The sequence below is a fragment of the Orycteropus afer genome, unplaced genomic scaffold, assembly GCF_000298275.1.
Source record: "Orycteropus afer afer isolate SDZICR_OR568_19922 unplaced genomic scaffold, OryAfe1.0 scaffold00004, whole genome shotgun sequence".
NCBI lineage: Eukaryota > Metazoa > Chordata > Mammalia > Tubulidentata > Orycteropodidae > Orycteropus > Orycteropus afer.
Window position 1 is genome coordinate 671,248 of NW_006921591.1, and position 16,001 is coordinate 687,248.

Sequence of the window (16,001 nt, forward strand, 5' to 3'; positions counted from 1 at the left end):
CTCTGGTAGCATAGTGCCTAAGGCACTTGACTGCTAACCAGAAGGCTGGCGGTTCAAACCCACCAGCTACTCCTCGGAAGGAAGGTTGGGCAGTCCTACTTCCGTAGTGATACTGCCTCGGAAACCCAAGGAAGGGTCGCTATGAGTCGGGGCCGACTCAACGGCAAATAACAACAACAACAACAACAACAAGGGGGCAGCCTAGACTCAGACTGGACTCAAGCATCATCGTTCAACAACTCTCCATGAAACACTGGTATATTGGCTTTAAAGGTTCTGTCTTAAACATTCATTCAAAAATTCCCAAATAATATTAAGTTTAATGGTGGGTGCTGGGAATATAAATATGAATGAGACACATTCTCTGGGCTGAAAGAATTTGCTTACAGTCTAGTAAGTGAAGCAGATACTTAAAAACAATACCAAGCAGTAAAAACAAACAACAACAACAACAACAAAAAACAGATGTCCAAGTAAGATAGAAAGGTCACTTACAGAAGGGAAATGATTAGCTTTGTGGGAAAGGGAGGAGTTTTGGTGCTGGTGGTAAGAGAAGGCTCCAGAAGAGGAGGACTGAGTAGGAGTTAGTGGCTTTGCAAATGATTGGTGTTCAATAAAGAGCTACTGAACTGGACTGAACTGAATGGGTTTAGTATTCTGGAGCTTTGGTAGTACTAGAAAAGGAGGGCATTTCAACTTAGCAATGCAACTATGCTGCCAGAATGAGCTGTAACAAGTAATTTCCAATCTTGTTAACAAGTCTATTTAGATGACAGAACATGTGCATTGCTCTCTCAGAATTATTTCAACCAGTCACCAAATTTCTCTAAATTTATTTGATTATCCTGAAATTTCCATGTAGTAACTGCAGCAAAAAAGGTTTATTAATCAGCAAATTAATTAGAACAAGTGATGTGCTGAACAAATGAACACAACTCAATGTGAAGAAGAGATAAGGGCAGCGGCTTTGTAATGAAGGCTAAGTAACAGCATGGAGAAAACATTATTCACAAAAATACCAAGAGAAGTGAAGGAAACTTAGAGGTATGTGCAAGGGAATGGGGCTGCTCCCTAGGAAAGAGGAATTGGGGGAGCACGTGGTGATTCTATGCACAAGAGAATGAAACATGGTATGGTCCTGCGCCATCTTGATGATGGGTTGTGGATCAAACCATTGTGATCCATTGGGGTTTTCACTGGCTGATATTCAGAGTAGATCACCAGGCCTTTCTTCCTAGTTTATCTTAGTGTAGAAGCTCTGCTGAAACCAGTTCAGCTTTACAGCAATGCATAAGCCTCATCGTCAGGAGGATGGCGGCTGTGCATGAAGTGCACTGGCTGAGAATCAAATCCAAATCTGAAGGGGAGAATCGACCACTGAACTAACACTGTCCTTCATCAGAATCACTAAGTCCATGATCTATTAAGTACAAGTGAATTTCTGTGGAGATCCACACTGTTTGGACCAAGATGTTAGGTCTGGGGACAGGATCAAGAGGAACAAAGGTCAGGAATTTGGCGGGGGGTGGGAAAGGAGGGTGAGGAGTTCCCAGGTCAAGAAAAGGGGTCTGGGACAAGTTCAACCAGTTATTTCAAGGGTCAGAGACATTTGCTATTTTGGGTCTGGTACAGAAAAAGTGCTAATAAATATTGGCTAATTGAATGAATTAAACACACTTTAGTTGCCTGTTGGTGCCCACAGTTCTCAGCCTGTGGGCTCAAAAAGAAGCAGACTTTGTCCACAGATGGCCCTGGGGTTGTTTTGTAGCCAGTGAGTGTGAATTTGTGTCCACAATGGCAAGAGAGAAGGTGGCTGTGAAGCAGAGCAATAAGGACTAATCTCCAAGGATGATCTCTACACACTCAAATCAACTGAGTCAATGAGCTCACTCTCAAAAGTGTTAGACATACACCTTCTATTCCTGGGAAACCATATGAGGGAGTCCCTACGTGGTACAAGCAGTTAAGTTTGACTGTTAGCCAAAAAAGCTAGTGGTTTGAACCCACCCAGCGACTCCTTGGAAGGCAGTCCTGGCAACCTGCTTCCGAATGTCAGCCCTGAAAAGTCCATGGAACAGTTCTACTCTGCAACACGAGTCAATTGACCTGCTGGCAAAAAGAACAAGAATCCAAGAAAAAGGAAAACATATGTCTGTACAACGACTTACACGTTGATAGGAGCAAAAACGAGAAACCACACAAATGCCCATCAACTGGATGATGGCATATGCACACTATGGAATACTGTTCAGAAATAAAAAGGACCAAAGTACTGATACATGCTACTACATGGGTGAACCTCAAAAACATTATAGGAAGTGCAAGAGGCCAGAAAATCTCCAAGAGGTAAATCTATAGAGACAGAAAACAGATGAATGGCTTCCTGGGTCTGGGGGAGGGAACACCAACCATAAACAAGTGAGCTTTTGGGGGTGATGAAAATTTTGTAAAACAAGATTGTGGTGGTAGTTACAGACCTCTATAAAATTACTAAAGTCACCCTTACATTTGGTGGATTTCAAAGTATGTAAATTATACTCAATGAAGCTGTCTGAAACTTTGTTTCTGGAGCTCCTACAGCAGCAGTAGCTCAGACTTTGAGAGCACCTACTATGTGGGAAATATGATTCTTTGCTCTCAACATATGTTAACCTTGATTTCTTCACAACCCAATGGGATGTTGTTGTTGTTATGTGCCATCAAGTTGGACCCGACTCATAGCAACCCCTCCTTGGGTTTCCAAGGCAGTATCTCTACAGAAGTAGATTGCCCCATCTTCCTTCTGAGGAGTGGCTGGTAGATAACCCAATGGGATAGGAATTATTATCTCCATTCCACAGAAAAGAAACAACACAAAGAAGTTAGGCAATTTGCCCAAGGTGCCAGAGCTGGAATGTGAACCCAGGTAGCACAGTTTCAGGGCCCAGGGCTTTAATCACTACCAACTCAGTGTCTCTGAGATAAGTTGTTGTTGTTAGATGCTGTCTAGTTGATTCTGACTCATGGCAACCCCATGAGTTACAGAGTAACCCCACGTGTTAGAGTAGAACCGCTCCACAGGTTTTCTTGACTGTTATCTTAAGCAGATCATCAGGCCTCTTTTTCTGTGGTACTGCTGGGTGGGTTTGAACCACTAATCTTTAGGTTTCCAGTTGAGTACAAACCATTCACACCACACAGGAATCTCCAGGATCAGTCAGGCCATGTAAACGCAGTAGCTGATGTTTCAAGAGTAAGCATTCATAAAAAGGGGAAGCCCTCAACAAGATAGATTGGCACAGTAGCTGCAACAGTGGGCCCAAGCATAGCAGGATTCTGAAGAAGGCACAGTGTGTCATTCTGTTGTACACAGGGTGGCTATGAGTTGGAGCCAACTCAACTGCCTCTGACAACAACACACAATCTAAACTGGGGCCAACTTTCTCCCCTGTTCATTTCTTTTCCTCTTTTCTGGCAACCTCCGTGGCCTCCACCAACTCTGTAGCCTTTGACTATCTAGATTCACTAACAGGCTTGCTCTTGCATCTAGAATAGTCTTAATGAGTACAAGATGGGCTCTCATGAGCCAGATGCCCCAGGAGTTTAAGTTGGTTCCACAGCAGTTCTTAGGATTGTTAACTCTCATTTCTCTTCATATTTGCTGGAGGAGTTGTTAGTACCATCAAGTCAGCTCTGACTCATGGTGACCTTATGTATAACAGAATAAAATGGATAAGGAGAACCTTCACAGACTAGGACACACTCAGGCTAGGGAATAATAGTGCTCTTAATTTCAGATTACAAGGGACTTTTTCACCTTGGCACTAACTCCCCCACTTGGCTGCTAACCAGAAGTCTGGCTGTTCAAACCCACTAGCCACTCCTCGGAAGGAAGGTTGGGCAATCTACTTCCGTAGTGATGTTGTTGTTGTTGTTGTGTGCCATAGAGTCGGCCCCGACTCATAGCGACCCCTCCTTGGGCTGCCGAGGCAGTATCACTATGGAAGTAGATTGCCCCATCTTCCTTCTGAGGAGTGGTTGGTGGGTCTGAACCACCAGCCTTCTGGTTAGCAGTCAAGTGCCTTAGGCACTATGCTACCAGAGCTCCTAGTGATACCGCCTCGGAAACTCAAGGAGGGGTCGCAATGAGTCAGGTCTGACTCCATGACACATAGTAACAACACAATACTAACTCCCCTGCTGCTGGAGACAGTTATCTCTTTAACAGAGTTGATTTTAAATGAGCATGCAATCCAAATCAATATTGTTAGTATAATGAAGGGCAGGGGAGGGAGGCCAGGAGTCTTTCCCACTGGGTGGCATGCCCAGGTTGGCAGTTATGAGTCAGGCCTCCTGCTATCTGCTGCCCAGGTGTGCGTTCAGCCTGTTGCTTCCAAAATGGCTGTCAATTGGCTTCCTCTGGCTCCTGTGGGCTTGAGTGATGGACAACCTTAAAAGGTTTCTTGGAGAAAAGCTTTCCAGTTTTCCTTGCAGATGACAGGAGAGTTCTGAGGGCACTGATCAGCCAGATTAGAACTACAGAGCTCCTACAAGTTCCAAGGAAAGGCAGCTGGGCTGACCACCTCCTTGGAGCGTGAGGCTTTCCTGTTCATATTAGAAACACCCCTTCTCCCCGCTGGCGGCTCTTAGAAGACAGACTTCTAGCTGCAAAAATAATGAACACTACTGAGACCTTGGGCTAACAGTTAGAGGTAGAAGGCCTAATCTGTGAACTAATGGGGTCTTTACTGCCAGTTTTCCCCTGGAGCACTGGGGGAACATTCTGGGGTCCAAAAACATTTATTCTCAGTCCCTGGGATAAACTCAAAATAGGTTCCTTTATTATTCATTTTGAGTCCTTGGGTGGCACAGACAGTTAAGGTTGGCAGTTCAGACCTACCCACAGGCGCCTCAGGAAGACAGACATGGTGATCTGTTTCTAGAAGGTCACAGCCTTGAAAACCCTACAAAGCACTTCTACTCTACACACACAGGCTCACCATGAGTCGAAGTGACTTGTCAGCAACTGGTTTTAACTACTTGTTTAGTAGCACTGGGAGAAGGTTTGATAAGAATTGCCCCCAACACAAGTTTCCTAGAATGATTTTCCTAAAACATAAATCCGATAGCATCACTGGCCCTCACCCACATTAAAACCCTTCTTTATCACTGTCCCAGCATTGAGACTTCCAATCTGAGTCTCTTCATGATCCACTACTTCTCCAGCCTTTTCTCCCATCTCACCTCTCCTCAATCGCACCTAAATGTGTATAATTCACCTCAATTTCTCTTTTTCCCCACCTTTGCATCTTGACTTGTATAGCCTTCCTTGAACCACCAGTTTGCCTTCAGGATGCACCTTTTGCAAGAGGACTCTGATGCACTCTCCTCTCCTGGGGCAGTGAATGTATGTGCCAACTTAGATAGCCCATGCTGCCCAGTTGTTTGGTCAAATGCTACTCTAAAAGTTGTTAGACAGTAATTATGTGTGATTAAGTCACTGGGCCCTAAGCAAAGCAGCTTATTCACAAAAATGTAGGTGGGCCTCATCCACTGAGGTGAAGGTCTTAAGAGCAAAAAGGAGTCTCCCCAGGGTGTATTCTGCCTCCAGACTTTGAAAAGACATTTTGCTTGAACTGACTCTTTCCATTGCCTGACCTACAGATTTTGGACTTGCCAGCCCCTCACAATTGTGTGTGACAGTTCTTCAGATTGATTCAGTAAATCAATTTCTGTCTCTCTATGTTGTTGGCTGCTGTTGAGCTGCCTCCTGACATTTGGCAACTCCATGCACAAAGAAATGAAGTGCTGCCTGGTCCTGTGCCATCTCCAAGATTAGTTGTAGATCAGACCACTGTGACCCACAGGGTTTTATTTATTGACTTTTGGAAGCAGTTAGCCAGATCTTTCTTCCTAGTCTATCTTAGTCTGGAAGCTTTACTGAAAAGTGTTCAGTATCATGGTAATACTGAAGCCTCCGCTGACAGATGGGTGATGACTGCACATGAGGTGCATTGATCTCCTGCGTGGTAGGAGACCATGAACCACCAATGTCCACCCCTTCCCCGTTTTTCTATAGAGCTCTGACTAAGATACCATCCCTTTCTCCCTCCCTGCATGCTGGGTTATATGATCCCAAAGCATCTGGCTACATCACTATTATAGCAGTGGCATTGTTTGTGGACTTGACCACCTTCTCCAAGAAACTTGAAGCAGTCCAAGGGCAGGGACTGAGCCTCTGACTTCTTTGCTTTCCTATCTCTCAGCACAGTACATGACCATGGAGTGAATGAATGAATCAACAAACAGGCAAAAAAGAGATCTCTGGGTTGATGTGAACTGCAGATCACAGCATAAAAGTTGATACCTACAAGACAGTATAAACCAAAAAACAAAAACAAAAAACAGAAAAAAAACAAACTCACTGCTGTCAAGTCAGATCTGACTCACAGCCTCACAGTGACCCTTCCGTGGGTTTCTGAGACAGTATCATTATGGAAGTAGAACACCCAATCTTCCTTCCAAGGAGTGGCTGGTGGGTTTGAATCCCTAATTCTCTGATTAGCAGTCAAATGCCTTAGGTCCTACACCACCATAAAGGGCAGTTTTATTAGCATATTTTCTAGGAGACAATTTTAGTAACATTTCCCCAATTATCAAGTTCGAGATGAGCTTCCTGGTTCCCAGTGTGAATAAATAGCACACTCACTCACTTACTTTTTCATTCACTTAGTCATCATTAAATTGGCAGTTACTGTACACCTACCATGTGCCAGACACTTTGGGATATAGACAGGAACAAGCCAGGCATGGGCGCTGCACTAGGAAGCATTTTGCAAGGTCTATTTTGGGAATGAGACCTTCCTGTTTGAAAGGAAACTCAGCAATAGAGAACAGGCCCCAGAGGACATGAGAACTTATATGGACTGACTGCAGAGGCCTGAGTTTCATAAGCTCAGAGAAGACTTAAAGACAGCCTGCAAAAGCGTGAGAAAGAGTTGTTAGAGTGGTGGTGAGTACCCATTTTCCCTTAGAGAGTGAAGGAAAAAAGAGGAGGTGGGTTTCAGAAGCAGCTTCAGGGATCTAGTTAGATCTCAGGTAGCCTCCTGAGATGACAGGGCTGAGATGGCTTTGTTAAGGATTAAATTGTGTCCCCTAAAATATGTATTAGGATCCCAACCCCTATAACTGTAAATATAATCTCATTTTGTTATGTTAATGAGGCATATCAGTGTAGGGTGTGTCTTAAACCTAATCACTTTTATAATAAAGAAAGAGCACAAGAGAAACAAAGTCAAGTAGGCACAAATGGGGAAGAGACAGATGGGGATCATCAAGGAATGCCAGAGAGAGAGAGAGATAGAGAAGCCAACAGAAGGGTTTTCCCTCAGAGCAGACACACAGAGTACCTTCCCTTAGAGATGGGTGCCCAGAACTTGAACTTCTGGCCTCCAGAACTGTGAGAAAATAAATTTCTGTTTGTTAAAGTCACTCATGTGTGGTGTTTATGTTGTAGCACTACTAGGAAACTAACAGCGACTCACAGCGACCCCCTTTGGGTTTCCTAGGTGGTAAATCTTTAAGGAAGTAGATTGCTCAGCCTTCCTTCCATGGAGTGGCTCATTGATTTGAACTGCCAACCTTCTGGTTAGCAGTTAGATGCCTTAGGCACTATGCAACCAGAGCTTCTTAAGGAAACTAAGATAGTCTTAAAATCCATGGCTGAAGATGGCCATAGAAGTCCCTCTCTTAGATCAGAGAGATGGAAGGGCAGCTGGTGGACACCTGCCAGCTCCCAACAGCCCAACCAGGCTGCTGGTGTAGCTGTGGCCACAGATGGAACCAATATCAAATCTTAATCCCACCATTTAGGAGTCCCATGACTATGAGGCTCAGTTTCCATACTGAGAGAATGGGATTAATAAACTTATACATAGGATAACTGGGAGAATTAAATGAGAATTAAATGTTTAGAGAGTGCTTCATACCACGTTTGTATATATATGGCTACCAGAGTTATGATGATGAGGGTAAAATAAGTAAAGCATTCTTAGGCATCCTATGAAGATTAAATGAGATCATGATTCAAATGCTTTGCCCTCATGGCAAGTCTGCTGAGTGACCAATAGGACTAATTTGCATTTCTTGAAACCGTGTGCCAGACCCTGTTTTAGCACTTCACATGTGATCCTCACATGAGGCAAGTCCTTTTATTATCCTTATTTTACAAAGGAGGACATTAAGGTACAGAGAAGTTGAGTAATGTTGCCAGAATCACACAATCAGAAATGCTTAGTCCTGGACTCCCATGTATGCCCTTTCCTCAATTTCTGCTAAGGAGAACTCCGGATACCAGAAATGTCACCCTGGAGACCCTGTCCCACAGCCTCCACTCTTCAACAGCAGCACCAAGAGCTATTGGTGGCTTGTCAAACTTTAAATCTCCTCCAATCTCCAACTCTTCCCTTGTAACCTACTTTGGGACTACAGTCTGTGTCTACTTATACTTTCACCACACTATTTCTATTTTCAGCCATACAATCCTTACCTCCTATGGTGTAAGATCTCTTGATCACCCTGATACACTGTACTTTACACTTTAAGGGAGCCCCCTATTTCTGGAATCTGGTCAAGGAGTTCATATTCCCCTACCCATGGGGGTTCTCAATTTATTTCCAGCTCTGTGTTGCTTTTTGAAGCTTGAAGGAATTAAAATATCATAAAAGCGATGGCCAATGACACTCTTGGCCTTTATTTCCAAGAACACAATTTGTAGTTTCCAAACTCTGTTGGGGGTGGTGGGGCTTCTGGAACTCTCTCTTGCTTCAGAACTGAAGTTCTGCTTTTATCTGTTTTACGCTTAGGATTCACATAAGGTTTTATTTGAAAAGGGGTCTTGTTTTTAAAGATGTGTGAAAACCAAGAAGAGTTCTAACATTTTTAGAATTACCGAACTTTTGTTATTAAAGGACCTTTGGAAACTATTAGTCCTTGACTTTCTTAGAAAGAGAAATGAAGATCAGGAAGAACCAGAGAGTTGTCTCTGTTTCCCGAAAAGTTTATGTGACGTCCCTCAGCATTCACTCAAGGGCATAGATCCTGATAGTTGAAGAGGACGTCAACTGTTACAGTGTCTTCTGGTATCCATTTGACCTTCTTTTACCTCAGAAGGACGATGGGGCAATCTACTTCCGTAGTGATACTGTCTTGGAAACCCAAGGAGGTGTCGCTATGTCAGATCTGACTCAACGGCAGTGAGTTTGTTTTTTTGGTTTTGACCTTTCACATAAAGATCATACTAAAGAACTAAATTTTTAAGTTACTTCAGGAAACTCGGAAGGAAAGTTGGGCAATCTACTTCCGTAGTGATACTGCCTCGGAAACCCAAGGAGGGATTGCTATGAGTAGGGTCTGACTCCACGGCATATGACAACAACCATCACCATCCCAGGAAAAGACTGATGCCTTTGTGCAATCAGAAAAGGGCAGGCTTAATAGTCCACAAGCCATTAGTTGGCTTTGTAGTTTCCAAAGCTGGAAAATAACTGTGAAATCACGGTGAGCTCCAAATTGTTCTTGAGAACTTTCTAGGGGTAACAGGAAGCAGGATAGGGCAAAGGCAGATTTGCTTTCAAAAAGCCTTACCTGTTTTTCAATGAAAGCATTGATTCTCTGCAGCATCCCCTCACATGTGAATTCATATGGCATATACGGCTCAATCTATGGAAACAAAACATAGAAAACATAGAACCATGAGAAAGGAAGACACAGAGGGCACTCAGCATTTTCCCAGTCATCCACTGATTCACTCAACATACAGGTGTCCACACACAGCGGGACTATACTATGGACTTTGAGGTCAATGGACCTGGGTTCACAATCTCATCCTGCTCCTTATTACCTGTGGGACCCTGAGCAAACTACCATCTTGAGCCTCAGGTGCCTTATGTAAAATGGTGATAAGAAAAGTCCATCTCTTTCAAGCTATAGGAAGACTATATATATGTATATGTTGTTGTTATGTGCCGTCGAGTCGGACCAACTCATAGTGACCTCTCCTTGGGTTTCTGAGGCAGTATCACTACGGAAGTAGATTGCCCCATCTTCCTATATATAGGAGCTGTATATATATATATATATATAGGAGCTCTGGTAGCATAGTGCCTAAGGCACTTGACTGCTAACCAGAAGGCTGACAGTTCAAACCCACCAGCCACTCTTCGGAAGGAAGGTTGGGCAATCTACTTCTGTAGTGATACCGCCTCAGCAACCCAAGGAGGGGTCACTATGAGTTGGAGCCGACTTGATGGCAAACAACAACAATATATATATATATATATATATATATATATATATATATATGATTGAAATATAATTTATGTACAGGGAAATGCACCAAACTAAAGTGACATGGGTCAATGCTTTTTTTTTTTGCAGTGTTCCTTCCCTGCCCCTCCCACTCCTGGTAACCAACATACAAAGTTTCCTTCCATATATAAATGTTTCCTTGACTTTTTACAATAATGAACTAATACTATATTTGTCCTTCTGTGATTGACTTATTTCACTCAGCATAATGTCCTCCAGTTCATCCATGTTATGCACTGTTTTTCAGATTCTACATTATTCTTCAGTGTTGCATAGTATTCCATTGTGTGTATGTACCATAGTTTGGTTATCCATTTTTCTGTTGATGGGTACCTAGGTTGTTTCCATCTTTTTGCTATTGTAAACAGTGTTGCAATGAACATGGGTGTGCATATATCTGTCCTTGTCCTGGCTCTCATCTCTTTAGGATATTTACCTAGTAATGGGATTGCTGGGTCAAATGGTATTTCTAATTCCAGCTTTCTAAGGAATCGCCATACTGCTTTCCACAGTGGTTGTATCATTTTCCAGTGCCACCAGCAGTGTATGAGAGTCTCAATCTTTCCACATGGTCATCAGCATTTGTTATTTTCTGTCTTGTTGAACTTTGCCATTAGTGCTGGGGTGAAATGGTATCTCATTGTTGTTTTGATTTGTGTCTCTCTGACGGCTAATGATTGTGAGCACTTCTTCATGTATTTGCTGGCCACCTGAATATCCTCTTGTGAAGTGTCTCTTCATGTCTTCTGCCCACTTTTTAATTGGATTGTTAATCTTTTTTTGTTGTCGAGGTGCTGGAGTTTTCTATAAATTTTAGAGATAAGTCCTATAGGAAGACTATATATTTTTAAAAAGTGAAGTGCCTAGTTCAGTGTCTAGTACATAGTAGGCATCGACAAAAGTTGTGATTATAACTTGCTAGAAGGTAAAGCTCCATGGGGAAGGGCCTTTTTGTATCCTGGTGCTGAGCTCTGTGTCACACATGTAAGAAATTAGTAAACATCTGCTGAATGAAAGATTGCTCTGACATAAGACACATGGTGAACAACAGTTCAAGGACCCACGACAATGCTAAAAACATGGGTCTGAGTTAGGAGACGAAGCTAGCATGTAACCAAATGATTCATAATGCAAAAACAGAGAACAATAAAGTGCCACAAAGAGTTCAGCTGGGGGGCCAGAAGGTCAAAGCAAGCTTCTACTGATGCTGGGTTTTAAAGGCCAAGTATGTTCCCAGCAAGCAAAAGATTGGGGAGTGCCAATAGCTCCAGGTGGAGTGAGTAGTGTGAGATTAGACATGGAAGGAGGACAGCCAGAACAGGAGGTTGAACAGGATTCCCAGAAAACCCTTGAGATTTCTATGCTAAGGAGCCTCGACTTGATTTGAGGGTAATAGGAAACACTGGAAGTCACTTCATGGGAATGGAGGAGGCAATCTGATCAATATTATGATACCTGAGGAAATGCGAAAGGAGCTCTGGTGGCATAGTGGATAAGGCATCTGAGTGCTAGCCAGAAGGTCAGCAGTTCAAACCTACCAGCAGCTCTGCAGAAGGAAGACGGGGTGATCTACATAAAGATTTACAGCCTTGGAAACCCAGATGGGGTTGCTGTGAGTCAGAATTGACTCAATGGCTGTGAGTTTGGTCTGGTTTTGAAGAAAGGGGAAGAAATGTGGGCTTGATCTCTGTTGCATGGTGTTTCTGCCAACACTATAAGGTCTGTGTTATCAGGATCACTGCTAGCTGCCATTACCAAACTGAAAAGGTAATTTCATTTGGGAGAAAATGACCAACAATCCCAGTCTATTAGAGTTTGAGAGGGTCCGATAGCATCTTTTGGTACCAGGGTAGACAAGCACCTTCCCCGTCTCCCTTTCAAATCAATACTTGCATATATCTAGAGAACTAGGCAAAATATATGTGAGACAATTGACATCAGAGACATCCTTTAGTGGGCAGCCAAGGAGATGGGCTCAGGACATTCTCTTCCCCTGACTGTGTGTTGAGCCACATATTACTGTAGATTTGAAATAATCTTTAACCATGATTTTATGACATCATAATGCACCTTTAAATGCATAACTAGATGATGCATAATACTGGTTGCAGCTCAGCCATACCTGTTCCCGTCCATCTAGATAAAACTCAGAGAAACTGAACCATAAGTACCATGTTGTTATTTGCCGTCGGGTCGGCCCCGACTCATAGCGACCCCTCCTTGGGTTTCAGAGGCAGTATCACTACGGAAGTAGGATTGCCCAACCTTCCTTCCGAGGAGTGGCTGGTGGGTTTGAACCGCCAGCCTTCTGGTTAGCAGTCAAGTGCCTTAGGCACTATGCTACCAGAGCTCCCATAAGTACCATAGTATCATGGAAAAACTTTTCTGTAAGAACAGAGAAGTGACTATTTCAGAGAGCTCATCTCTGAAGAGCTCAAAACACTTTGAATCACTGATTTTCAAATTCCAAACATGTTCCTTCTCATCTCAAGTTTTCACACTTGCTCTGGCCTCTGGGGCCCAGACATAGCCCTTTACACTAAATGTAATTTTTAAAATTTTATTTTAAAGGACATTTATTTGTTAATTCATGATTGACTCCAGAAGCTTTCTCTAACTAGTCTAGGGATATGTTTCTTCTCAAAGGTTTACAGAAGGAACACAGAATACGTACAACAGGGGCCATGCATGTTCTAGTACATTTATAAGTGGACAAGTCCAATTTCTAAGTGAAATAGATGAACACTGGTGGCCATCTGCCATCAGACCAATAGATCATTTACATGGTGGGAAGTAGGCTGAAAACCCAAGCTTTTCCTGTAACATATCCCAAAGAGCAACCATGAGAAAACGGAAGTGAATGAATTCAAAAGGCTTAATGCAGTAAACTCAGAAGAATGTTTTTTCCTCTGTTTGCCTATCAACCAAGCCCAAGTTCACCAAAGGGATGCTGACTCATTAAGTGCTTTGTGGCCAGTTCACTGTTTTAAAGGATATGAAGCCAAACAATTTTCCTATAAAGGAAAAGCAAAAAAAAAAAAAAGTAATTATATTCTTAAGCCACCTCTGCCAGTGAGCCACACCAGCCGTTCTAAGGATAGGAGTAGGGTCCTCTGTGTGAGGAACCTCTCAAGACCTCTGGATTTGGGGGTAGAGAGCACTGATAAGCCTTTCACATTTGCACTGTTGTGTAGACAGAGGTAGGGACAGTTTTTCTGCATAACAGTCTTCTGGAATAAGTCAAGGCCTCTTTTGGGGTAGAATGAAAGGGGCTGTTGGGACCATATCTAATCACAGAGAAACCCATGTAGGGTCAAATGTGGAGAAGCTTTATGGAAAAAGGGTTGTTCCTCACATGGACAGAGTCACAGGAAGGATGTTTGTAGGCTGCAATGTGTAGTTACCACTGGCCTTTGAAACTTTTCATTATGTTCATATCTTCTCTATTTCCTCTTCTTGACACTGCTTCTTGTGAGATTTCTAGTCCCTTCTAGTACCCACTTTTCCCCATCTCAACTTTCCAACTTTGGATATAATTCCTATAAGGGATTGTTCTCAGATCAGCTAAATCCTTCCTGGGACCACGTGACAGTGTGGCCTGACCTCACTCTTAGAAGGTAGAAGAAGACCAGGCTTTGAGTCCTGGCTATGCTACTTACTAACCATTAAGATTTTGAGTTAGGCATACATAAAATGTCTCTTGATAATTTAAAATGTAAACTAGATCATGGCACTCCTCTGGTCAAAACTTCCCAGCACACTAATAATAAAATCCAGGATTCTTATTATAGTTTGTTTAAAGGTCTCACAGGTTCTGGCCCCTCTGAACCCTTTATGGTCTCTGTTACATTTTTTTATGGTTGCTTTCAAAATCTTCTCCTTCTGTTTGATTTTCAGCAATTTGACTATGATGCACCTAGGTGTGTTCTTCTTTGTATTTATCCCACTCAGGTTTCACTGAGACCCAAGGACCTGAAGTTAATGCCATTCATTAATTTTTTTAAAAATTCAGCTATTATTTCTTGAAATAATTCTTCTGTACCTCTTTCTCCTTTTTCTGAGATTCCAATTACACATAAATTAGACTGATATTGTCCTACAAATCTTAGATGCTATTTTCCCCCCTCATTTTTCATTTTCTCATTCTGCTACAATAATTATTACTGACAAGTCTTTAAATTCACTATTTTTTTTCCCCCTCTTGTGTACAGATTACCTATAACTCCACAGAACAAATTCTTCATTTCAGGTAATGTGTTTTGCTCATTTCTAGCATTTTATTTGGCTTATTTTTTTTTTCCCCATCTCTCCACTGAAATTCCCCATCTGTTCATACATGTTGTTCATCTTTTCAATTAAATCCTTACTTGCTCTCTAATCATTCCACCATCTAGGCCATTTCTAGTCTTGTTTTATTGACCATGTCCTTTCTTAATGATGGGTCCTGTTTGTCTGCTTTTTGAGTGTCATGTAATTTAAAATTTAAAAATCTTGTAATTGAACATGAAAAAGCCTAGCACCAAGTTTCTGATCCATTTATAACAAGTATAAGGATTTTCATGACAATAATTTTGGTCTTAACCTAATTTCTTACGCCATCTTTTTTTTTTCCTATTCTTATCTTTCCCTTTACTTCATCCATTTCATGTTTTTACCTTTTTAAATTTTACACTGTTTTAACAAACCAGTCAAAAAAAAGTCTGGGTTTGAATACAGGTTCACACTAGTTGTGTGATCTTGTGTTAAGTTATTTAAATTCTTTCATCTTTAATTTTCACATCTACAAAATGGGAATAACAGTTCCACTCCACAGAATAATAGAAGGATTAAATGAGATGAAGCTCATAAAAGAGGTTCTCTCTTCATATCAGTTATTGTTTTATTATTACTTTTTAAGGCGCCTCAAATAATTTTTGGAATAAGGTGGAATAATGTGGTCCAGGGTTTTAAGTTGTAGAGCATTTAAGGATTTATGGAGTAAGCACAGTCAGCTTCAATGAGGGATGAGCAGATAGAACTCTGCACCTCCCTGTAAGCGTTCTATACACAAGGCATTCCCATTAGGGTGAATATAAATATCCCTTGATTTACATGGTATTTACCTTCCTAAAAAAATTCAGAGTATATTAAAATTGTACCAAAGAGTTAGATTTTAAAAACTAACATGAAAGTCCATGGAACTAAGATGGAAGTTGTGTGGGAAGTGGACAATTCTTCCTTACAGAGGACATCCCTGGGCCCCAATCATGGGTGAAGTGTATCACCTTCCCCAATCATGGTGATAAGAATAAAGCCAAAACCAAACCCACTGCCATCAAGTCAATTCCAACTCATAGTGACCCTACAGAACAGAGGAGAATTGCCCTATAGGGTTTCCAAGGCTGTGTAAGTCTTTATGGAAGCAGACTATCTCACCCTGTAGAGTGTCAGCATTTTATATACGCTATCATTTTATTCTCATAATTGTCCAATAAAGTAGGTAATGTTGGCCCTAGTCTAAACTGAGGCTCAGAGGTTAAGTAACTGCTTAAGAGGACAGATAGTGGTAGAGTCAGAACTTGAACTCAAGCTGTCTGATTTCAGGCCTACCCTCATAACCATACCTGAACTGCTTCTCTTAAAAAAAAAATTATAACCATGTATAAATACTGCTC

At 42.0% G+C, this 16,001-nt stretch overlaps 1 protein-coding gene across 1 annotated transcript in view; it reads right to left on the reverse strand.

Moving 5' to 3' along the window:
• The window catches only part of MGAT5 (alpha-1,6-mannosylglycoprotein 6-beta-N-acetylglucosaminyltransferase), a 381,222-nt gene that overhangs the window by 14,300 nt on the left and 350,921 nt on the right, over positions 1 to 16,001 (reverse strand). The window contains exon 14 of the mRNA XM_007937586.2: positions 9,625 to 9,699. Coding sequence (XP_007935777.1) covers positions 9,625 to 9,699 — 75 coding nt within the window. The remainder of the gene's footprint in view (positions 1 to 9,624; positions 9,700 to 16,001) is intronic.